The sequence below is a fragment of the Lycorma delicatula genome, chromosome 6 (assembly GCF_047948215.1).
Source record: "Lycorma delicatula isolate Av1 chromosome 6, ASM4794821v1, whole genome shotgun sequence".
Lineage (NCBI taxonomy): Eukaryota > Metazoa > Arthropoda > Insecta > Hemiptera > Fulgoridae > Lycorma > Lycorma delicatula.
This window is the reverse complement of record NC_134460.1, coordinates 6,951,985-6,976,489: the sequence shown is the minus strand read 5'-3', so window position 1 is coordinate 6,976,489 and position 24,505 is coordinate 6,951,985. Positions and strand designations below refer to the sequence as shown.

The window sequence follows — 24,505 nt, the reverse complement described above, 5'->3', positions numbered from 1 at the left end:
AAATAAAGTAATGAGACTGATTCAGAAAAACTTTTTATTTACGATGGACTCTATCACCTTCGAAATAGTTCCCTTGGGAAGCGACACAACACTTCAAACAGTTTTCCCACTCTTCATAGCAGTGTTGGAACTCAGAAACTGGAATATCCTTCAGATGGTCAGTTACATATTCTTTTTAATGTTTTGTACTGTTGCAAAATGGTGTCCTTGAAGTGTTTTTTTTAAAAGTTGGGAACAGGAAAAAGTCGCAGGGACTTAAGTCAGGTGGTTAAGGTAGTTGAGGAACTACAGGAATGTTTTTCTTTGTCAAAAACTCATTAATTGAGGGTGCAGTGTGACAAGGTGTATTGTCATGATGCACCATCCAATTATCTTTTATGGCTGATCTCATGCAGGCAACTCTTTTCCATAGTCTTTCAAGAATTTCTTGGTAAACACATTAATTTTCTGTAGGCAAAAACAACTTATGGACAATGCCATTACTATCAAAGAAACAAATTAACATGGCTTGATTTTTGAATTGCTCATTTTTTTTTTGTTTTAGCTTTTTTGGTACGTGGTGAGTTTGGAGTATGCTACTTCTTGTTCTGACGTTTTGTTTCTGGGTTATACTCAAATATCCAAGATTCATCACCAGTAATAACATTTTTTTAGAAAATCAGAATCGGTTTCAATTCACCCTAGAAGATCATGGCACATTTCCACCCTGTTATTTTTCTGTTCAACAGTGAGGTTTTTAGGATCAATTTTGCACAGATTTTTTTACGTCCAATTCATTTGTCAAAATTTGATGGACTGTGGTATGGTTAGATTCAATTGTTCTGCAGTCATTCAGACAGTTAGTCGCTGGTCGTACCATATCAAGTCTCTGATTCACACAACATCGTCATCTTTGACGTTAACGGTCTTCCAGAATGTGGATCATCCGCAACTGATTTCCGGCCATCTGAAAATGCTTTAAACCACCTAAAAATATGGTCTTGTGACAGAGTGTTATCTCCATATGCCCTTTTCAATTTTGAAAAAGTTTCAGTAGCATTCTCACCGTAACACAGCTTGATTGCACAACACTGCTCATAATTGGTATCACTCATTTTTATAACGTACAACAAAAACTCATTTCATGAAAAGTTTGTTTATGTCTCACGTGGCAAAAATAGACTAAAAATATTAATACCTAATATAAATCAGCTGTTCATATAACCATATATTTACTTGTAACTTTACAGTGTTGCCACTTTGGCTGCCAAAAAAAATTAGTCTCATTACTTTATTTACAGACCTTGTATATGCTGCTTGTATATGTTTCTTATAATAATAGCAAAACTGATATGATAAGCAGGTTCTTCAGCCTTGATTGCTACTGCTACTGCTATTACTACTGTAACCATCTTTCCTTAAATGGAAAGTATTTATTGTAATAAATTACAATCATCAATTGCAAGTGAGCAGTGTTATTAAGGTAACAGATATAATTCCCTTGCATACTTTCTGAAAGATTACTCTACACATTTCTCAAGCACATTTTGCTTTCATACTTTATTAGTGAGGGGGAGTGGCTCTGTCTGTGGAGCTGTTTCCTTCTCATGAAGGGAGTACAAATTGTAATTGTAAATAGGTAATTGACATTTGTGACTAAATGTAGTGGAGGTCAGTGTCTTAGCTGATGTAAGTAGATGCAAAGGTCAACCATGATGATACTCCATGGCTGTCATTATAAAAATCAATATGCAAGAACACATAATTAGAGCATTTAATTGATGTTCTAGAGGTATACAATATGTAACTATGATCATCCTGTAGGTTTGCTGACTTATTCTCTCAGACCCCTCTTCAACACTTCATCTCATGCATTGTGTAAGGTGGAAGTATTATATTCTTGATTCCTTAAATATCAGTTTGTTTTTTAAGTTATAAAAATTGTTATGATTGAAATATCTATTGCGTGAGTGAGTTTTTTTCTAAAAACTAATCTAAGGTAAAAATTCACACCTAATCTAAATAAAATTTATCAGAAATTAAGGAGAATAAATTTATTAGAGAGTTCTCACTAATGATTCTAAATAACATATTAACCATTTAATCATTAGTCAAAGACTCAAAATAGGTTATTGGTGAATATTACCTTCCTTTTTCCTGTTTAGCCTGATTCCTGATTCTGGGAATTACAATCAGGTATTACTTCAGAGGATGTTATGTATGACCAAGTACTACCATTTTTTTTTCATCTTTTATGATGGCAAATGATCACTTTAGTCCGTCCATTATCCAAGTCCCTTCAAAGGGACTGTTCCGGCCTTGCAAACCTACCAGTACATTTTCATACATTCCAATCTCCATGCGTTTTTTGGTGTTGAAAATATTCATGTTGAATTAGTATCTTTCTTATGAGTATGAAGTGATTGTTTTTGCCCTTGATTTTTTCATTTAATCTTATTTTGTCTGTAGTGTTTTCTGGTTAAGGTCAATTTCCTTCAGATTCTCAGTTATTTCTCTGATCCATCTGCATCCTGTCTTGGTATTTTTTGAGTTGAGATTGTACTGTACCTGCTGTTTCAGAAGTCTGGAATCTTGCGTTCTCATGATGTGTCCAAAGAATCCTAGTCTCCTCTTATGCATGCTATCAGGATGAGTTCTAATTCTTTGCACACAACTTTGTCGGGCACGATGGAGTTTGTCGGTTTTTGATTGTTTCTTTAGGTGAAAGAGTGTTTCTGCTGCATATGTGGCTTCCAGTTTTATAACTGTGTTCTAGTATCTTATTTTGGCATTTCTGGATAGACTTTTTTACTCTACGTGTACCAGGTTAATTTTTGTACTTTAGCTAGTTTGGTTGTTCTGGTTTGGACTGAGGTTATTTGTTTAGGTTGTTTATTGTTATTTTTCCAAGGTATTTAAAGTGGGTTACTATTTTGATTTTACTGCTATGTTTACTTCTTTTAATTGTGTTGGTTTTTGGGGCATAATTTCTGTCTTTTTGAATGATATTTTGAGACCAGTATTATTTACAATGTTTTGAAGTTCTAATATCTGTGTTTTAGCTTCATTGATGTCATTTGTTAGCATTAACTGATGAAGTTAGTGGCAAGAGTGACTGAGATACTGCTATCATGTAAAGTTTGAAAACATATTTATTGAATGGTTTAATATATCATTTAAAATTTATAGTTTTAAGTAATTAATTTTTACTATTTTAAATAGTAATCTATATTGCAATTCATGTCTTATATGAAAACGTAAAACCTAAATTAAACAAACAATTATTTTATTAGGATGAAAAGTCGCTAAGAACGGATTGCATGTTTGGAACATCAATTCTTAATACAATCTGGACAATGTTAGCTGGTCAACGTTATGACCTGGATGATGAACGTTTGAAAGAACTGTTACTCAGTATCACTAAACTTTTTCGTATAGTGGATATGTCTGGAGGTCTTATAAATAAAATGCCATTCATCCGTTTTATAGCACCTGGAAAAATGAAATATTATGAATTTGTCAATATTTCAAACAAACTAAATGGATTTCTAAGGGTATGTATTTTAATAAATCACTACATGAAATTATAATTAGAGTTGAAGTTATTCCAATCATAATATTAATTACAGGATACTTTAAACCTTTTACATTCATTTACAAATGCAAAACTTATCTTTGTCCATTAATGTAATTTTTTCTCTGTAATTTTTCTTTTTACATACAGATTTTCTTGTATAGATTTAAAATCAAATAATCTAAAATTTAGATAAAATTCTCTTTTATAGATGTAATCAAAAATCTTTTTACTATTAAAAAAAAAAACGAGAATGAAGTTTAATAGTTTTTAGAATTTTCAGTAATATATCATAATTTTGATTATCTCATAACTAAAAAAAAATTAAACATCAAATATAAGCTTTTCAGACAAAAATCAGTCACTACTGATTTCCATAATGCCTTGGTCTACTGATTTGGAAATTGGGAAAATGCTGTTTTGGGATTTGGATCTCCAAGAGAAGGAATTTTTATAAACTCATCCCCAATGCATTATGAAGGAATGATTCATTTATTCCATTCATTGGCTCAGTTCTTAGGCGATTTTTGTTATTAGTTGATGTTAAATCCTTTGTACCAGTTTAAGAAACTCTCCTACCAATAGATTTCTTCATTTCATACAAATGTTAAACTGCATCCAATTCCATATTGTTGACCTAATTTTTGAAAATGCAGCACTTTTGACGCTGTAATCTACAGTACAAATGACATTTATCTCATTATTACAGCTGTAGTAAAGAGTACTTTTATTCTCTTTGAATAGAGTTATGGAATGGAGCATATAGTCATACCAGCTAAATCTACCACCCTTTACTCTATATTCTTGTTTTTACTTTGAATTTGTATTTTATTCTATTTAATTAATGCACACTTATCATTAGAAAAATTACTTTTATTTAAAAGCTACTGTGCTAATATTAATAAATCAGAGAGTTTTAAATATTAAATCCATGTGAAATTTCTCTTTTCAAAATGTAAATAATGTTTTAGGTTTGTATAACAGGCAGTATGTAATTTTGATATCTTATTATTACAAAACTGCCCAAAAAGGAGTGTGATGTATTTAGGGTATATGTACGAGGGTTATTTTTTATTCAAGATCCGTTCGGTCACAAAATTAAAACCACAGTGAAAATAAAAAAAATTTTTATTTGTAACAAGTACTTACATAGTTACGCTATTTCTCTACATAGTCACCACTCCGATTTAGAAATTTGTTGTAGCATAGTACCAACTTTCCAATACCCTCGTCATAGAACGGAGCCGCCTGTGTTTTCAGCCATGTTTATACGCTGGTCTGCAGCTCGATATTTGTGCCAAAATGTTGAAACGCTGGCTAGGAGAGAACTTTGTGAAAAAGCCACAATTCAGAATAAGTGGAGAGGAATGTTGTCTTCAGGCATTGTCTTTCTCCATGACAATGCTTGGCCGCACATTGCAGCTGTAACAAAGAAGCTTCTGCAGCGTTTTTGTTGGGAAGTGTTTAATCACCCATCATACAGCCCAGACTTGATTTTCACCTCTTTGCTCACATGAAATGCCGGCTAGGAGGACAACATTTTGGCACAGACATCGAGCTGCAGACCAATGTAGAAACACAGCTGAAAACACAGGCAGCTCTGTTCTACGATGAGGGTATTGGAAAGTTGTACCGATACCCTCATGAGGGTACATTTGTTGTTCCATGCTACAACAAATATCTACCACAACAAATGTTGTACCACTGTACAAGCCCAATGGCCGAACAGAATTAAATGTATGACTCCGCATTGGAATCCTTACATTATAAAAAGTGTCACAGGCTATGTAAATATGTATATATATTTATATATATGTATATATATAAATATATATGTAGTAGTGAAGATTTTCCGGTTGAAGCACAAACTTTAATGAATTGACTTAATGAACTCCGAGTCTCTATCACTGTGTTTGCTGGGTTTGAACTGAATAACTCAAATCAATAGAATGAATATTAAAAAATAATAGAATTAAATTGATAAGTAAAATAAGACAATATTAAATAAATTAAAAGAATTTCTGTTTAATAATAATCGGCTCCCGTGAGGACTGCGTGTGAGGCTACAGTGGTAAGGTGATCTGAGCACCTCTCGAGAGGCTGACTGATCATCATCATCAACTGGTAACAAATGAGTTGCCTCTGAGGTGCTATTTTGGGAGGTGCTCTTATAATATCTCTGCAGTCACCTAATTTTCAAAATTTGAATGGTGATTTTGTTAGTATAATACAAAATCATGATGGAACCAAACCAGAACAAAATTAACTGATATACTCAGAGAATTTGGCCCTCACTATGTCAAGACCAGCATGACATTGATGAGCTCACACAAATGATCTGTGTAGACTTTGATGACAGTAAGATTACAGGTAATGCTGTTGTCATCGGATTGAGCCCATATTGTTGAATTTGATGCTTTAGCGAGACAGGGCAAAGTAGAACGGCATATGTGCCACTAATATTGTGCCGGGCTGTGACTGTGTATAAACTAAAAGGGACTACCTTAGATAGAGCTGTCGTAGATCTGAGCACTCGCATCTTTTTGCCACGGGCCAGCCTACATAGCACAGAATTGCATGAGACAATTGGAGATTTTAGCCATTAGTTATTTGGATTCCAGAAAATTGCTGTGTAATCCACATGGTAAAAGATTTCTCAATGAACTCACTCATTTGAGAAATCTGTAAGTTTAAATTGGTGTATGTCAATTAAATAAATAAAGTGAAATGTTTACAATTCTCTTATTTTGCTCAGAATGTTAATACATTATATCCAAAAGTTTTTAAACTGTAAATTTTTCTCGATGATAACTAAACAGTATTAAATAATAAAAACAATTATAAAAATTAAAAAACACAACTACCAAAAAATAAAAAATAGAGCTAAAAAATAGAGGTGATGTTAAAGTTAATATAAAATCATAATGAGGCTTTAGATTCAATCAAGATCAGCGTTATTTGAGAAAAAAAAAGTTCAAGAAAACCACATTTAAACTTGTGATTTGGACAAAAGTCTCATTTGAGAACTTTACACATCTTTTTTACACCAAATTTTCTGACTGCCATGGTTCAGGGCTTAAAATGTTCATAAACATACTTCATCATATATTATAATCTACAGTAATATAAAAATATGCGTTTGAGGCAAACAAGATAGAAATTCCCGGCCTTAAGTTGTAACATACAAAAATGAGAAAAATACATTGCATTATAAACATTAGAAAACTTTTGTCATACTAGTTTTAAATTATACACATATTAAAGAATGCTATTACTTTTTTCCTTAATCAATTTTCTTAAAAGGTCAAAACAATTCTCTAAGAAGGATATTGTTAAGATGTATTCCAAAATACAAATCTGATTAAAAGATTTTTGATAAATGTTACAAATATTAATTTATTTCTTTATGTGGAAATTAAAATTAATTGCGGTAAAAAATGATCCTTTAAGTTTGGATAAAAACTGTAACTGTGAAGGTTTGATGTTTATAAAAAAGGAAGAACAATATAAAATTAAACAGGAAGAATTGGTAAAGTTGTTTATTTAAAAATATAATGTGTTCAATCGTTTTTAATTTAACTTATTAGTGTTATAATTTGGATTGTTTGCTTAATTCTTACTCTTAATTACGCATGTTTTTTTAATCTAAACATTTCCAGGTTATCAACCTGTGGTAATACAGAGTGATTAGAATTGAAATATACATTTTTGATAGCTTATAAAAATTAAACTAGTGTATGTGAATACAATAAATGATATGGTTTTACAGGGAATCTTTTTAAAGTTTATCTTGGTATATCTTTCTTTCTTTTTCCTGTTTAGCCTCTGGTAACTACCGTTTAGATAATTCTTCAGACGATGATATGTATGAGTGTAAAGGAAGTGTAGTCTTGTACAATTGAAACCCAACCACCAAAGAACACCGGTATCCACGATCTAGTATTCAAATCCGTGTAAAAATAACTGGCTTTACTAGGACTTGAACATTGGAACTCTTGACTTCCAAATCAGCTGATTTGGGAAGACGCATTCACCACTAGACCAACCCGGTGCTCTGTCTTGGTATATCTGCTCAGCTGATTGATGTGTCATGTTACCAGACTGGTAAGGTGGCCACTACTACTGCTGTAGAGAAAGTTTTTTGTGTGTTCGAATTAGCCAAAACATACTCTGTTACTGCCGTGCAGTGGCATTTTAGAACAAAATATGGTAAATCAACGTATGGTGAAAGTGTTGGCCACCAAGTAGTCCAGAATTGACACCTTGCAACTACTTTTTATGGGGTTATGTAAAAGACAAAGTTTTTGTACCGCCTCTTCCTGTTGATATCGGCGACTTAATATGACGTATTAGAAATGCTGTTGCTACCATTGACCAATATATGCTTGCACATGTTTGGGACGAATTCAATAAATTGATATCTGTCGTGTTAAAAATGGTGTACACATTAAACATTTATAAATAAGAACTTAAAGAATTCTATATAATTATGTAAGCGATCATCTCATCTCTTAAAAATAAATTTTTAATAAAGCTGTTGAAAGTATATATTTTATTTGTAATCACCTGTATATAAAATAATGTATGACAATTAGAAATATTTCTATATTTATTTTGATAAAATAGCGGCAGAAACTCACACAATGTTAGTGCGGATATTCAGTTGATGCTTTTTTTCTTTTTTTTCTTTTTTTTTTTTTTGGGCGAAAAACGGTTGAACGTTATCATCGCCCGGAAAATAAATAAATAGAAAAATAAATAAAAATAATTTAAGGTTTTTAGATAACATTAAAACTTAAAACTACTATCACAGAAACAAAATCCGGAATGGGTGTAAAAGGCCCATTCTCAGATAACAAAAACACTAATATGCAACTTAAAACTATGTTAAAAACTATCACATTAAAAATAAATAAAACTTAAAACTAAAAAAGGAGATAAAACTTAAAACTATTACGTTTACAGTCTTACAACTAATATCACAAAAATCTTACAACTAATATCACAGACGAATTTAAAAAACAAACAAAAAAAAATATGAATATATACATATAGGAAAAAAAAAAAATCCGATAGGGAGTGTAAAAGGCTCCCTACTCGGATAACAAAAACAATACATAGGACAATACATACAATTACGAAAGAATACATACTTATTAAATTTTTTGTATTAACCCTATACTACGTAAAAATATAAACATCCGGTTTAAAACCTCCTTATCGTCACGCAAGATACCACGGATGTTACTAGGAATTTTAAATTTACGACGCAATGCAGCATAACATATGCAGTCCACGAGTATGTGGCGCACAGTCACGCGGCAGTTGCATCTTGCGCATAGAGGTGGTTGTCCTCTTGTAAACAGGTACTCGTGTGTGACTCTCGTGTGTCCTATCCGCAATCGACAGAGAACTACTTCCTCACGCCGGGGTTTTCTGTATGAGGAGTTCCATGGTAACACAGAATCTTTAATCTGACGGAGTTTATTATCAACGGTAGCTGTCCAATCACCTTGCCACCTTGTTCTTAATAATTGTTTTACATAGTTAATGAAATCAGAAGTAGCAACTCGGGTGGTGAAAGGAGGCTGGTTACATGCTTCTTTGGCAGCGGAATCTGCATGTTCATTACCTGGAATCCCTACGTGGCTAGGGACCCAGCAAAAACTTAATTCTGTGTTGCGATTATTCAACTCAGCGATTGCGTTGTAAATTTCAATGACGATAGGATGTTTGGGATAAAAGTTTTTTAAGGCTTGGAGAGCACTACACGAGTCACTGCAAATAAGAATTTTTCTATATTTAGGGTTAATGATGTTTAGAGCCTTATTTATAGCGTATAGTTCAGCGGTAAACACACTTATAATACCGGGTAGACCAAACATATAAGTTCTCTCATTAACAACAAATGCACACCCAACTGTATCATTTTGTTTCGATCCATCAGTGTATACAACCGCGTCTGGTTTCATCTTGGAGAGAACACACTGAAACATTTGCTGAAAGACAATAGATGGTGTTGATTGTTTATTGTATGTGGTCAGGTCAAAATTAAAATTTATAAGGTTTATTTTCCACGGAGGATATGAGCAAGGATATATAGGAAAGAATGACGGTTTGTCAACATTTATATGCTGCAGCAGACGCCAGGTACGGATACCTACCGGTGCAGTACGACGTGGATGGTCCTCATACTTTCTTAGATTAGGATTTCTAAAGACTGACTCAAGAGCCGGGTGATTTGGTTGTCTTCTGAGACGAGCAAAATACGATAATAAAAGCTGGTCTCGTCTATCCCAAAGTGATGGTTCACCACAGTCTACCAGTAAGCTTGTGACAGGACTAGATCTAAACGCGCCTGTGGCAAGCCGAAGGAAAGCATGATGTACACTATCCAGCATTTTAAGCACGGTTTGACGAGCTGATGAGTAGGCCACACAACCGTAATCTAAACGGGAGCGAACAAAGGAATAGTAAAAACGTATCATACATGATCTATCGGCTCCCCAGTTGGTGTTAGTAAGGACTCGCATCATATCTAGAATTTTGGAACATTTTGTTTTCAATTCTTTTAAATGTTTGACCCAAGTAAGACGGCTATCAAAAATTAAACCTAAAAACTTAACGTAATTAGAGATAGTAATAGTCTCACCGTTCAGAAAAATTTGCGGAATAGAGGGGTTTCGTAGCCGAGAAAAAACTACACATTTTGTTTTTTCGGATGAAAATGTGAAACCCGTAATCCTGGACCAAGCTTCAAGGTGATATATAGTGTTCTGCAGTAGTCTCTCTGCTGTAGGTGTTTCAGAAAATGTCGAGGATAATATTCAGAATATGAAATATATGATTCTCAAGAAGCGCAAAGATAACGTTTTACGTAATCGCTTACGTAAAAAATCAATGAAATCGACAGTGTTAGTACTGATGGATTTAATAACGATAAAACATTAGAATTTGAACACGATATAAGAATTAATAATAATAATGATGTAAGCGATAGATTAGTGGAGTGTAATAAACAAAATATTAATGACGCTAAGAAATATACGTGTAATCATTGTGAAAAAACATTCAAGTCAAAATATAATCTGATGCATCACAATAATATTCATGTCGGTGAAAAAAGTTACCGTCGTACATTGTCAAAATTCATTTTATCGAAGCGGTGATTTAAACAAACATTTTTCTATTCATATTGGTGAAAAAAATTTAAATGTAACACTCGTGAAAAACTTTTTAAAATAATGGTAATTTGAAGAAACACCTTATAATTCATACAGGTGTGAAGAAATTTACGTGTAATATTTGTCAAAAGTCTTTTAATAGTAAAGATAGATTAGAAAAACACGTTATTGTTCATAAAGAAGAAATTTCTATAAAATTATCTTCATAATAGTTAATATTTATATAACTTAGATTTACTAATGGTACATAGTATAAAATTTAGATTATGTGTTTGTATTATTTTTTTAAATGTTTGTAAGAAGTTAGTGTATTATTTGATGTACAGTATTATTAAATTTTGTTTTTAAGAATTACTTATTTAGTTTTGTTCTACTTGTTAAGAAGTAAGTTGTTCTCGTTACTCATGTACTTGGAAGTACATACGTAACTCATATTTTTCATCAAAATGATTAAAAAATGTTTTACTGAAATAAATCATATTCAACAAAAAAATGGTAGTTTGGTAGTTAATATATACTAATTCTGTTCTAAAGGTATCTGATCATAAATAAGGTAAAAAGTAACTTACCTGTTATAGCTTCTTATACTAATTTATTTCAAAGCTGTGAATTCATGTAATCCAGCAGTTTTGTTGCATTAAGTATTTTTGTTTTGGTTGTCTTCTTTAAAAAGAAAAACAAGAACTGTCTGTACAAGGTACGGTAAAAGATTACATGGGGAGTGTTTTCCTACACATAATTTTAAAGAAAACATTTACCCAAAATGAAATATTTTATCCAAAAACAAATACGAATTGATTTGTTGGTAACAAATTAATATTTATAAAATATTAATAATTTGATAATATGGATGGATTTATTTATAACATGGATACTGTAGGCTATGTACTATCGGGCTTCTGGAAGCAATTATTTTGTAAACAATGATCCAATTTTCATAATTTATGTTTTATTTTATCAAGAAATTCATGGACATTCATTAGTGAATGTGAAAATTAAAAGAAAATACATGTATAAATATGAATGCAAATTCATGTTTCTGGATTAGACCACCTAACATCATGCATTATTTTACGTTAAATCATAGAATATTATTACTTCACATCAGTCAATATTATTTCCTTAAAATGTAGCATCAGTGTTATTTGAAGACAAAAGCTGGTTAAGCTTCTGTCACTTTCACTTTAGAAAAAACTGTTGAATTTTTATTTTTAACATCGTATTCCTAGCATTTAAAAAAAATACTACCTAGAAATATGAACCAAGAATTTCGCTCTTTTAAACTCACCAATTTGTGAGGTTATGTTTGTATTCATATTAAATGTGATCACCGCAAAAGTACCTCTATTTTTATGTATATATATTCTTACATAAAATTAAACTTTTTTATATACCGAGATAAACACGTTGATGCATGCAATCAGTCAATTACAACTTCATATGTAACACTACATAATTTCAAATTAAACTAACATTACAGAAAACCCACCAGGTTGGTCTAGTGGTGAACACATCTTCCCAAATAAGTTGATTTAGAAGTCCAGAAGTTGATTTAGAGTTCCAGCGTTCAAATCCTAGTAAAGGCAGTTACTTTTGTATATATTTGAATACTAACTAGATCATGGATACTGGTGTTCTTTGGTGGTTGGATTTCAAGCCGCACATCTAAGGAATGGTTGAACTGAAACTGTACAAGATTACACTTCGCTTAAACACACATCACCCTCTGAAGTAATGCCTAAACAGGAATAAGAAAGAACAATACAGAAAAAAATGAATTTTTTTCCTTCATTAAATTTTATTGCTTTCCATAAATAAAATCATTTATTTTCATGGTTATGTATATTTAATTATGAATATGAAGATGTGACTATCCACTACAAAAATAAAACAAAAAGGTATTTCTTCAATGAATTTTATTAGTTAACGTATGAAATTACTGAATTCAAAAAAAAATTTTATGTTTTTTAAAAATAAAATACAGAAATGATAATTTAGATTCACCTACTTCAATGCAACACCTTATTGATTGGAATGTCATTTCATATTCAGTCATCAAAATCAAATGTTATGTTAAAATCTTATTGGTCGCCTGAGCTTTCTTAATCTGTCATTTTTAATATAGATTAGTAAGAATGAAATTTTTTCAAATGGCTGAGAAAAAAATCTTAGACTAACTTAGTCATAATATTAACTTAGACTTAACATTAATTTTAATATAATTTTTAGAAATAAAACTGATAGCATTACTAATCAATCATGTTATCGGTTGAAGTATCTTTGCTTAATCATTTATAAAAGATGTTTGAGTAATTTTAGTCGTTCTGATTCTTTCAATTTTTGAATACGGTAATTATTGTTAACACTCTGTATTAAGATTCTGTATGCCGTCCTCCCTAGTCTTAACTAATCATTATTCTGCTGTCACTTCTCTTGAGCTTGCAATCTGTTGAACTCAATGTCAAGGTTTCACTTTAGAAAAACACCACTGAAATACATGTGGATCTCAAATTAATCGATTCTTCTTTCAACATAGAATTCTCTTATTCAGAGGACTTGTTTCATTATAACTTGTTTCTGTAACTTATTCTTTTATTTATCTCTCTTTTCATTCTGTCTAATATCAGGCCCGATTAGATCTGTTTCATTCCCAATATGTAAGGTTCTACTGAAGCAAGGATAAAGTTTTTTATTTAGGTTTATTTTCACATTTATTTTTGCAGCTAAGGTTAAATTTCAGATTTTTGACAAGTAGGCTAAGCTTTGAGTTCTTTTATTTATCTCTCTTTCCATTCCATCTAATATATCAGGACTAATTACATCTTAAATGCCTTAGGTTTAGTGGAAGTAAGGATATAGTTTTTATTTAGATTTATCTTCACCTTTTTTTTTCATAAGGTTGCAGTTAAGATTTTTTACAAGTAGGTTAGCTTTGGGATTTGTAAAATATACTTTCCACCGATAAATAACTTTTTTCGATACAATTTTATCACACTGTCTATAAAAGAAAAGATATACGAATAAAAGAAAAGATATACGAAAAGATATACGATGTCTTAAGAAAAGATATACGAATTATGTAGAGCAATATTTTTTCACTAAATAACCTATTTGGAATGGCTCTGAGATTACATTCGAAATTCTGAAATAGTTTCAACAAAAAAAATTTAATCAAAGAATTAAAGTTTTTAGCCAAACTACTAATAACTGTAAATTTAAAGGAAATGAATGAAGGTTTTGCAAATTAAATCTTCACCCCTTCTATCACCGACATTGGTATTAAGGGAATAATCGTCTTTATCATCTTTCCTGGATGCCATTACCTTTTATCAGCCACTCAATTTTACATTTCTTTATTGAAGTTATAATTGTTGTAATATACAAGTATGTATAATTTCTCCCTCTCCATATTTAATCTGGACTCAGGTATGTTTCTTAGTAAAAGTTACATTTGTCTGCTTGACCGGTTAATCAGTCTTTCATACTTATTCGGTGTACAATGGATTACAAATATTATAATTGCTACAATTCATGTTTTTAATGTTCAATGGACTCTTACAGCATTTTTCTAGTCAATTGTGTTAGTTTTTTTTTTATTAAAAATTGTATCAGCTGTGGGAGAGATGAGGTGAAATAAAGTGTAAGAACATCATTACTGACTTCTTATTAAAAATTAATCTGTATTAACCGATAGAAAATAAGGCTGGAACTAGCATTTTATAGAGGCATTGGCAAGACCCCAATTCATATTTCACAGCAAATGGAAACCGATGAATTTCGAGTGCGCATGCAACAAAAAAGAATCCCAATATTATTGTCCATTGTGTCCTTCGCAACCGGCTCTTAATTTAACTCCTTGTATTGATGAAATCTACCGTAAGTACATTTAGGCTGGTTTACATTTAGTTTCAATTTTTTATTGTAATTATTTCCATTTTAATATTTTATTATATTTACTACTGTTTATGTTATTCCTTTGAACTTTTTCAGTACTGTAATGTATTACGATTGTATTTGATAAAATATTAACATTTTGTTTGATTATTATAATAAAATTAATAATTATCAATTCTGATATTTGTGTTTTTATTTTATGTCTCGTCTAGTATAACAATTTACTTTGTTAAGTCTACAAAGTTCATAATATAATGCTACTATTACTGTAGATTGTACAGTATGAATGAAACTAATGAAAATATAACACGATAATTATTTTGTTGTTTGGTGGAGAACGCGTCTTCCCAAATCAGTTGATTTAGAATTCGAGAGTTCCAGCGGTCAAGTCCTAGTAAAGCCAGTTATTTTTATATGTATTTGTGCTAGATCGTGGATATTGATGTTCTTTAGCGGTTGGGTTTCAATTAACCAAAAATAAAATATGAGTTTTCAAAAGGAAAACAAAAATATAGATTTTTAATAAGTTTCACTTAAATTTGTCTAAATAATTCTCAATTGAATTCTATTTATTGTAATTTAAATACTACTAGTTGGAATATACTTACATGGGATATTTTTGATTTAAAAAAAAGAAAGTATTTTTGAGAATTGTTACTGTTTTCAGAAGCGATTGACACTTTATGTCTGGTTGTAAAAAATGAGAAAATCTAAAAATCTGATTTTTTCTTTTAGATTAAAGTAGTACCAGAGTTAATTTTAAAAGCCAATAAAAACAGTTATTTGCTGAAGATAAAAATTGAAAATGTTAAATTTAAAATATCAGCTGGTTTGATAGAGCTGAGTTTTAAAAGATATATATATCCACCATAGATAGTTTGAGAATAAATAACGTAAAAATCTAAAAAACTAGTTTCTGCAAAAAAAATAATTATAAGATGATAATAATCATACCAAAAAATTAGAGATCCGGAATTAACATTTATATTTCTAAGATTACTAAAGGAATATTCAATAGAAGCTCTGGTTAAAATATTGAAAGAATTTGTCAATAACACTAAAGCATTATAAAATAAACATACTCAAAAGTTAAAATTTAAGGTTGAATTTCGAAACCCATTCAAATAAAAATGACAGTAAGACAAGATGATGGTCTCTCACATCGTTCAATTTCGCTCTGGAAAAATCGATTGAAGAATAGAATATGAAAATACAAATACTTGTAAAAAAAAATACAAAAGTCAACATCTAAATGTTTACATTTTACCATTAGCTGATGACATGGTAACTTCGGAAAAAACTTTAGATGGGAGAATGAAATTTCAATAATCAGAAAAAACTGCAAACAAAATCAAGCTATAAATTTAATATTTTTTTTTTTTTTTGTCTTCAGTCATTTGACTGGTTTGATGCAGCTCTCCAAGATTCCCTATCTAGTGCTAGTCGTTTCATTTCAGTATACCCTCTACATCCTACATCCCCAACAATTTGTTTTACATACTCCAAACGTGGCCTGCCTACACAATTTTTCCCTTCTACCTGTCCTTCCAATATTAAAGCGACTATTCCAGGATGCCTTAGTATGTGGCCTATAAGTCTGTCTCTTCTTTTAACTATATTCTTCCAAATGCTTCTTTCTTCATCTATTTGCCGCAATACCTCTTCATTTGTCACTTTATCCACCCATCTGATTTTTAACATTCTCCTATAGCACCACATTTCAAAAGCTTCTAATCTTTTCTTCTCAGATACTCCGATTGTCCAAGTTTCACTTCCATATAAAGCGACACTCCAAACATACACTTTCAAAAATCTTTTCCTGACATTTAAATTAATTTTTGATGTAAACAAATTATATTTCTTACTGAAGGCTCGTTTAGCTTGTGCTATTCGGCATTTTATATCGCTCCTGCTTCGTCCATCTTTAGTAATTTTACTTCCCAAATAACAAAATTCTTCTACCTCCATAATCTTTTCTCCTCCTATTTTCACATTCAGCGGTCCATCTTTGTTATTTCTACTACATTTCATTACTTTTGTTTTGTTCTTGTTTATTTTCATGCGATAGTTCTTGCGTAGGACTTCATCTATGCCGTTCATTGTTTCTTCTAAATCCTTTTTACTCTCGGCTAGAATTACTATATCATCAGCAAATCGTAGCATCTTTATCTTTTCACCTTGTACTGTTACTCCGAATCTAAATTGTTCTTTAACATCATTAACTGCTAGTTCCATGTAAAGATTAAAAAGTAACGGAGATAGGGAACATCCTTGTCGGACTCCCTTTCTTATTAGGGCTTCTTTCTTATGTTCTTCAATTGTTATTGTTGCTGTTTGGTTCCTGTACATGTTAGCAATTGTTCTTCTATCTCTGTATTTGAAACCTAATTTTTTTAAAATGCTGAACATTTTATTCCAATCTACGTTATCGAAAGCCTTTTCTAGGTCTATAAACGCCAAGTATGTTGGTTTGTTTTTCTTTAATCTTCCTTCTACTATTAATCTGAGGCCTAAAATTGCTTCCCTTGTCCCTATACTTTTCCTGAAACCAAATTGGTCTTCTCCTAACACTTCTTCCACTCTCCTCTCAATTCTTCTGTATAAAATTCTAGTTAAGATTTTTGATGCATGACTAGTTAAACTAATTGTTCTGTATTCTTCACATTTATCTGCCCCTGCTTTCTTTGGTATCATAACTATAACACTTTTTTTGAAGTCTGACGGAAATTCCCCTTTTTCATAAATATTACACACCAGTTTGTATAATCTATCAATCGCTTCCTCACCTGCACTGCGCAGTAATTCTACAGGTATTCCGTCTATTCCAGGAGCCTTTCTGCTATTTAAATCTTTTAATGCTCTCTTAAATTCAGATCTCAGTATTGTTTCTCCCATTTCATCCTCCTCAACTTCCTCTTCTTCCTCTATAACACCATTTTCTAATTCATTTCCTCCGTATAACTCTTCAATATATTCCACCCATCTATCGACTTTACCTTTCGTATTATATATTGGTGTACCATCTTTGTTTAACACATTATTAGATTTTAATTTATGTACCCCAAAATTTTCCTTAACTTTCCTGTATGCTCCGTCAATTTTACCAATGTTCATTTCTCTTTCCACTTCTGAACACTTTTCTTTAATCCACTCTTCTTTCGCCAGTTTGCATTTCCTATTTATAGCATTTCTTAATTGCCGATAGTTCCTTTTACTTTCTTCATCATTAGCATTCTTATATTTTCTACGTTCATCCATCAGCTGCAATATATCGTCTGAAAACCAAGGTTTTCTACCAGTTCTCTTTATTCCGCCTAAGTTTGCTTCAGCTGATTTAAGAATTTCCTTTTTAACATTCCCCCATTCTTCTTCTACATTTTCTACCATATCTTTTTTACTCAGACCTCTTGCGATGTCCTCCTCAAAAATCTTCTTTACCTCCTCTTCCTCAAGCTTCTCTAAATTCCACCGATTCATCTGACAACTTTTCTTCAGGTTTTTAAACCCCAATCTACATTTCATTATCACCAAATTATGGTCGCTATCAATGTCTGCTCCAGGGTAAGTTTTGCAGTCAACGAGTTGATTTCTAAATCTTTGCTATTTAATATAAATTAAATATAATGGATTCGAATAATATGTATAGTTTACTGACATACCGTTATGTTTCAGTCCACTGCCGCCTTTCACAAAATATAATAGTAGTATAAATTACCTTAATTTTATTGCCCGGCGGTGGTGCAGCCCATGATAATAGCCAGGTTGATTCGTATTCTTTCTTCTAATTCGTTATTAAAATGTAATCGATCGGCGCTTTAATGAACCAACAGGACATCAAGATATGGACTTGGCACCGGTGGATAGATGCTGAAGAACCGCAAAGAAAACCGCTGTAACAGCGAACAAACCGGATAATGATGGCTTCATCTAAAACAACTTAATGTATTTTGAACCGATTAAAATAATTAAAATTAAATTATCGCATATTTATAATAATCTTATTTGGGGAAACAAAAGCGATAAAAAATAAAAACATTATATTATACACTTTTTAATAAATTTCAATATCCTGCACATAGATGATGACTGGTGTTCGCAGACAACAATAAGAAAAAGGGTAGACTATAACCCCATTAATGAAAAGAAAATATATATATACATATATATAAAGAAATTAATTTTCATTAATCGAACTAATTGTAAAATTATTTTCAAGAAACCAATTAAATAAACTAATTTGCATAATCTAAACTTAAAAAAAAGGTTTTACATAACGAAAAAGTATCTCTTAACTTTAAAAATTTTACTATAACATTTTAGTTCGGTTAATAAAATAAAATTAATATATATAAAACGAGCTTTTATTTTATTTTATTTATAAAGAAAATTTAGTGTAAATTAAATGCGGTATAAATATTGAAAAATTATCATTTAGATAAAATAGTGTGTTCCCTCGGGTGGATAACCGGGAGACTGATGCTGATGATCTGCTACAGCGAGACCTGTAACGAAACAACACGTATCGAAAAAATCTCGAGAGTAAAAGGACTTGAGAAACTTTTGATGTCAAAATTTTTTCAGTTTGTTGCGTTAAGTAATTTATAACTGAAAATATAAAACTAAATTTTTTAATTAAATATGATAATTAAAGTAAATACCTCGGTTGACCGGGCCGTTTAATTAGGGTCTGGGCCATAATTCCAACATTATTTGTTTTAAGTTTGTTTCGGGTGTAATTCTAAAGGTACGTAATAAGAAAGTTACAACGAGGGGGTTTTAACTCGTTTTATATCCATCGCGATTTTTACGTCCCTCCAACTTTCAGTGCTCATAAATAAAAAAAAAGAGTAGATGATAAGTGGTTTCGCCATTATTTCCACAAAACATTACATTAAAACACGTATCATTTACTATTAAAAAAAAAAATTGATTCGATACGAGATCCAAGACGGCAGGTAAACGTGAAAGACCCGTATTTTTGGTAAGAGCCATAACTATGTTAAATGAATAACAAAATCCGTACAACTTTTACAGCATTGTATTCTGAAGAAGAAAATAAACAGCGTTGTAAGATGAATCGAACAAAGAAAAACCTTTTTGCTTCTCTTTCATCAGTCGTAAATCGGAAACTCGTACATATTTTATATTAAATTTCTCCGTTATTTTCACGTGTAGAAAATTTTATAAAAGATCCGGCAGAACAACGTGTACACCTGTTATTCTTTCGTCCAAATCTACTCGACCGATACAAGTTAAATTTTGCACTAACAAAGGTTTTATACCTGTAAAGAATTTACGATATAATATTTGAACGAGTTGGAGCGGGAGAATAAAAAGTAAAAATAAATAAACTGAATAATGATTTTCTTTTAAAACGAAATCGCTCTAAAAAGTAGAACATAATTTTTGTTTATTATAAGATAATCAAAATAATTTTCAATATTTTTAAGAATTCTGAGCTCGTAAAATATTTACTGAAGAATTCGAATAGGTAATCTGCGATAATTAATAAAGTTAAAAATGTGAACGTAAATTAAATCGATAAGACAAAATAATATTTTTTCGGCGCACAACGGGTTATTTTTTACAAATGCTGAAAATTATTTTCATTATCTTAAAATCACCAGAAAATTTATTTTCTACTTTTTAGAGCGATTTCGTTTTAAAAGTAAACCGTTATTGTTTTTAAACTTTATTTAATTTTATTTTTTGTATACGTAAATATTTTTAAAAAAATATATAAACCCTTTAGGAGCAAAACTATATTGCTGTAGAAGTAATATGAAATTTTATAATCTATTTTTTTTTTTTGAGAAATTAATTCAGACGGAAAACGCGAGCGCGCGCGCGCGAATACACAGTGAGACATTAAAAATCGGTATTTTCAGCTATTTTATTACTTTCATAATTATTCTTGACGTATTTTGGTACTTTTCGTTTGATTTTTTGGGAAAATTACTGGAAAGAAGGATCTGTTTAAATATACGTGTACGACAAGAACACCGTACGATAAGCTACGTCATCCTTGAAAATTGCATATTGTGAAATGTCAGGTCCCACTTATATTTTTATAGGACAATACGTTTCCCACCTGAAACTTATTATTTCGCGTCGTGCGTGCCTGCACAATGTAATTTTTTTTTTTTAATGTTCTCCCTGCATTTCTCGATTTGTATTAACATAATGTACAGGAGTTATTTTATTTATGCACGATAATTCATTATTTACAAAGTCTAAACTAATTTTCACCCTTTCCTTCCTAGTACCGATTCAAAATTTCTATGAAAATAAAATAATATTTATTATTACTTATTTATTATAATTACAAATTTATATTTATCGGTTATTTCCTAATAACGATACTAACTTAAGAAATTCTTCTTTCGAAATGCGACGGCCGTGGTTTCTTCGAAACGGTTTTTACATAGTTTTGTAGTCTCAGGTCGACCGTTCGTGAGATGTGTTTAATTGAATCTCAACCACCAAAGAACACCGGTATCCGCTATCTAATGAAATCGGTAAAAAAGTTATTCTTAACCTTGCTAGGGTTTGAACCTTAAAACTCTCGACTTCGAAATCAGCCGATTTGCAATGACGAGTTAACCGCTAGACCAAACCGGTGACTTCCGATTACGCCTGCTACTCTTCAAGATTTGCGAAATAGAATCGTTACCTAGGCTATATAGAAAAAATATTCCGTGAAATTCAAAAAAAATTTTAAGAATGATTTATCTCGAAAAAGGTTTTCCCATTTAATGAAATATACGCGTAAGTTTAACAAAGGAAACGAACCTTTTAATTAAAATATTATTAAACTTATTTATTAAATAATATTTTTTAAATTTATACTGGGATATCGACTTGGAGAATTTTATTCGCTATCAAAAATATCATGCGTTCACGTTTAATGATGAAATTTAAACAAACAAAAAAATAATAAATCGATTTGAAACAGAAAATTTTAAAACGGAGACAAAATGGGGCGTATTGTAAATATTTTACTTTATAAAAAATTAAAAGATTTTTTATTTTAGCTGCTATCGGCGCAGAACGGCCCGTGGTGGTGAAGCGAGTAATTACCCAAGGCTCTTTCCACGACTCTCTCCCGCTGGAAGCAGTCAATTGATTATAGAAAACCATAAAGTTTAAATTCAAGTAAAATTTTCGTTCAATCAGGTCAGTTTTTTCCGACAACAATTGAATTTGAAGGACGTTAAACAATTATTTATGTTACTTAACTGTTTTTTTACTTTCCGAAATCAAATACTAAAATTATAATCGACAAAATTAAAACGTTATTTACATAAAAGTCTAAATTAGATTTTATTACCTGTTAATGTAGCGATGAACAATACGTGTCGAAAGTAAAGAATCGGCTAAAATTCCCCGTCGTAAAATTTTCGAACAGTAAACTTTTACGTCGTTCAAATTTAAAAAATAAAAAAATAATATGAAAATTCCGTAAAAGAAGACACTAACTCGTTAAAAATAAAAAAGATCGATATTAAATTATTTCACACAATATTTTTAATTAGCATAATATTATTTACGTTCACTTAATTAAAAAATAGTATTAGTAAACTTATTCGCATAAACAACGATTTATAAAACATGCCGATTCGATTAACTATCACGTGGAGAGAATTATATAAATATCTTTTTTCATCGTAAACTATATACATTATTATATACCCTAAACATTATTTTTTAACAAACGTTGACATACAAATCGAACAAAAACGGACCCAGAAATGGCTTAATTGACATCGATATTTATACGATAAAAACAAAATCGTGTTATTTGTGTATCCACCTAATAAAGTGAAGAAATATTTTTAAGTTAATTATTTTAACAACGAACAATTTTTTTTTTTACAATTTATATTACTTACTTACGCGCGTGCGCAAACACACAAAACACAATTTATGTGCGTTTTTATATGAAACTCAACGCATATGTTTTAGATCATATTTCAGATACAAATTCAGCGTAGATTGATAATTTTATATTAATTTAGAAAAATAATATAATTTACGTATTTAAAAAGCTAACTCGAAAGTATAATAAATATTTACTAATTTGATAATTCTGTTTTTATTATTTACTATCTCCCCCGTCTTATATTTATAATAACCATTAGTACATTTTTATTTTAAACGAAATAAATTAGAGAAAAATAAACCGTTTAGAAAAACACCTGCATGTGTTATTCTAAACGGTTTATTCTTTGCATTTATAGATTATTAAATTAACATTGACATATTTAAAAGATTTAAATACGATAAAAAAACCTTTTCTTTTATTTAATAACTAGCTGCAGCTAGGCGGTTCCTCTGGCGGGCAGCATCTCAGAATGGGATTATTAGGAGTCTAAAATTGATAACCTCTTGTGTGAAATTTTTTTTTTAATGATGAAAATCGATCAAAGAAAAGCGAAAAGTCACCAAATCTATGCAATTAAATTTGGTTTAGGCGTCTTTTAATGATCGCACATTAAACGTTTTCAATATTCACAATATACATATGCAAATTCACTCGATACGAGAACCGGAAAGCTTAAATATAAATCAAATTAAATTAAATTTAAGAAAAAAATTCGTAATAAATAATACGCTACATATTTGAGTGTACTCCATAGCGCTCTTTTTCCCGCATCATTACTAACTCTGATCGTTCCTAGAGGGAGTATTTACTTATATTTTCACTTTCTTCTACGGATATATCGGCGATAAATTTTTATTTTATTATTTTAATGTAAGCGTTTCTTGTACTGTTTCTTTGATTTACAGACACCGAATGATGTTGTGAATTACACGGTAATGCTTTTGCAGTAGATGTTGGTAACTAAGGATATCATACAAGTAAAATCAAAGCGGCCGGTTCTACGCCCTGAAATATTTTTTTTAAATAATAAGAAATATAGTAAATTAAAAATTGTATTTACACCCGGTAAATTAATTATAGAAATATTAATGCATTCGTTTGTAACTATTGTAATCCTAAGGATTATATTCGTACACTTTTTATATAAATTAATTTAACACACCGCTTGAATAAAGTAACTTCCTTTTTTTAAAAAAAAAAATAGTATTCATAAATATTGTCAGAATTTGCACGCATTTAACATATATATATATATATATATATATATATATATATATATATATTTGCACATTCTTATAAGTAGACATATATGAAACTTAACATGTAAGGTAATAATGTAATTTACGTTACGTTATTACAATGTAAATTACAACTTAAAACTTACGTAACTTAATAAAAAGAAATATATCTTAACAAGAAATAATTATTGGATTTTACGCTTTCTCTCGATCGGTTGTCAAATATACGTTTCTCCTTGGCTGTTGCTGTGTTATTTTAAATATTCAAATTTTCATCAATTTAAAACTCGCATAGAGGGCGATACGATTATATCATTTATTTTTTATAACTACAATTGTATCGTTGTCAGTGTTTAACGGAAGGAGAAGAATTATGTTTGCGTTAAAATGAATAGCATTTTTAAAAGACAAAAAAGTTTTTCGATCGAACAGAGTTTTTGTTCGACTAAACACAAAGAAAGATTAATTTTTAAATAACTGATTTATAACGATTCCTATATATATACTTGCTATCTCATTATTATGGGTTATGGGGAGAAAAAAATGTTTACGATAACTATATTTTACATGCCACACCCTATTCCGCCATAAACAATGGTTCATGGTTCAAAACTAGCCGTTTTGTTATAGTGTTTTTCTACAGTACCATTTGTCCTTGAAATCTGTACGTGTAATATCGTTTTTGTTAAAACATTATAAGATTAATAAAACTTTCTTTGTTTGAACACAAGCAGCGGTATAATTATTAAAA

The 24,505-nt window shown here is 30.5% G+C and overlaps 2 protein-coding genes across 17 annotated transcripts in view; one reads left to right on the top strand and one right to left on the bottom strand.

Annotated features, from left to right (window-relative positions):
* LOC142326266 (methyl farnesoate epoxidase-like) overlaps positions 1-14,657 on the top strand; it is a 30,087-nt gene extending 15,430 nt beyond the window's left edge. Inside the window, exons 3-4 of the mRNA XM_075368600.1 lie at positions 3,273-3,533; positions 14,495-14,657. Of these exons, the coding sequence (XP_075224715.1) occupies positions 3,273-3,533; positions 14,495-14,584 (351 nt within the window). The 3' untranslated portion in view covers positions 14,585-14,657. The remainder of the gene's footprint in view (positions 1-3,272; positions 3,534-14,494) is intronic.
* Positions 1-24,505, bottom strand: part of LOC142326264 (uncharacterized) — a 147,488-nt gene that overhangs the window by 40,465 nt on the left and 82,518 nt on the right. For 4 of the 16 annotated variants that reach the window (XR_012756738.1, XR_012756736.1, XR_012756737.1 and 1 more), the window contains exons 4-5: positions 18,347-18,567; positions 12,227-12,475 (exon numbers count right to left, since the gene is read on the bottom strand). The exons of 1 other annotated variant lie outside the window; for it this stretch is intronic. The gene's annotated coding sequence lies outside the window, so the exon portion shown is untranslated. Of the gene's footprint in view, positions 1-12,226; positions 12,476-18,346; positions 18,568-24,505 lie in introns of those variants that run through there. 11 more of the 16 variants (XR_012756741.1, XR_012756742.1, XR_012756739.1 and 8 more) reach the window with 10 other exon arrangements.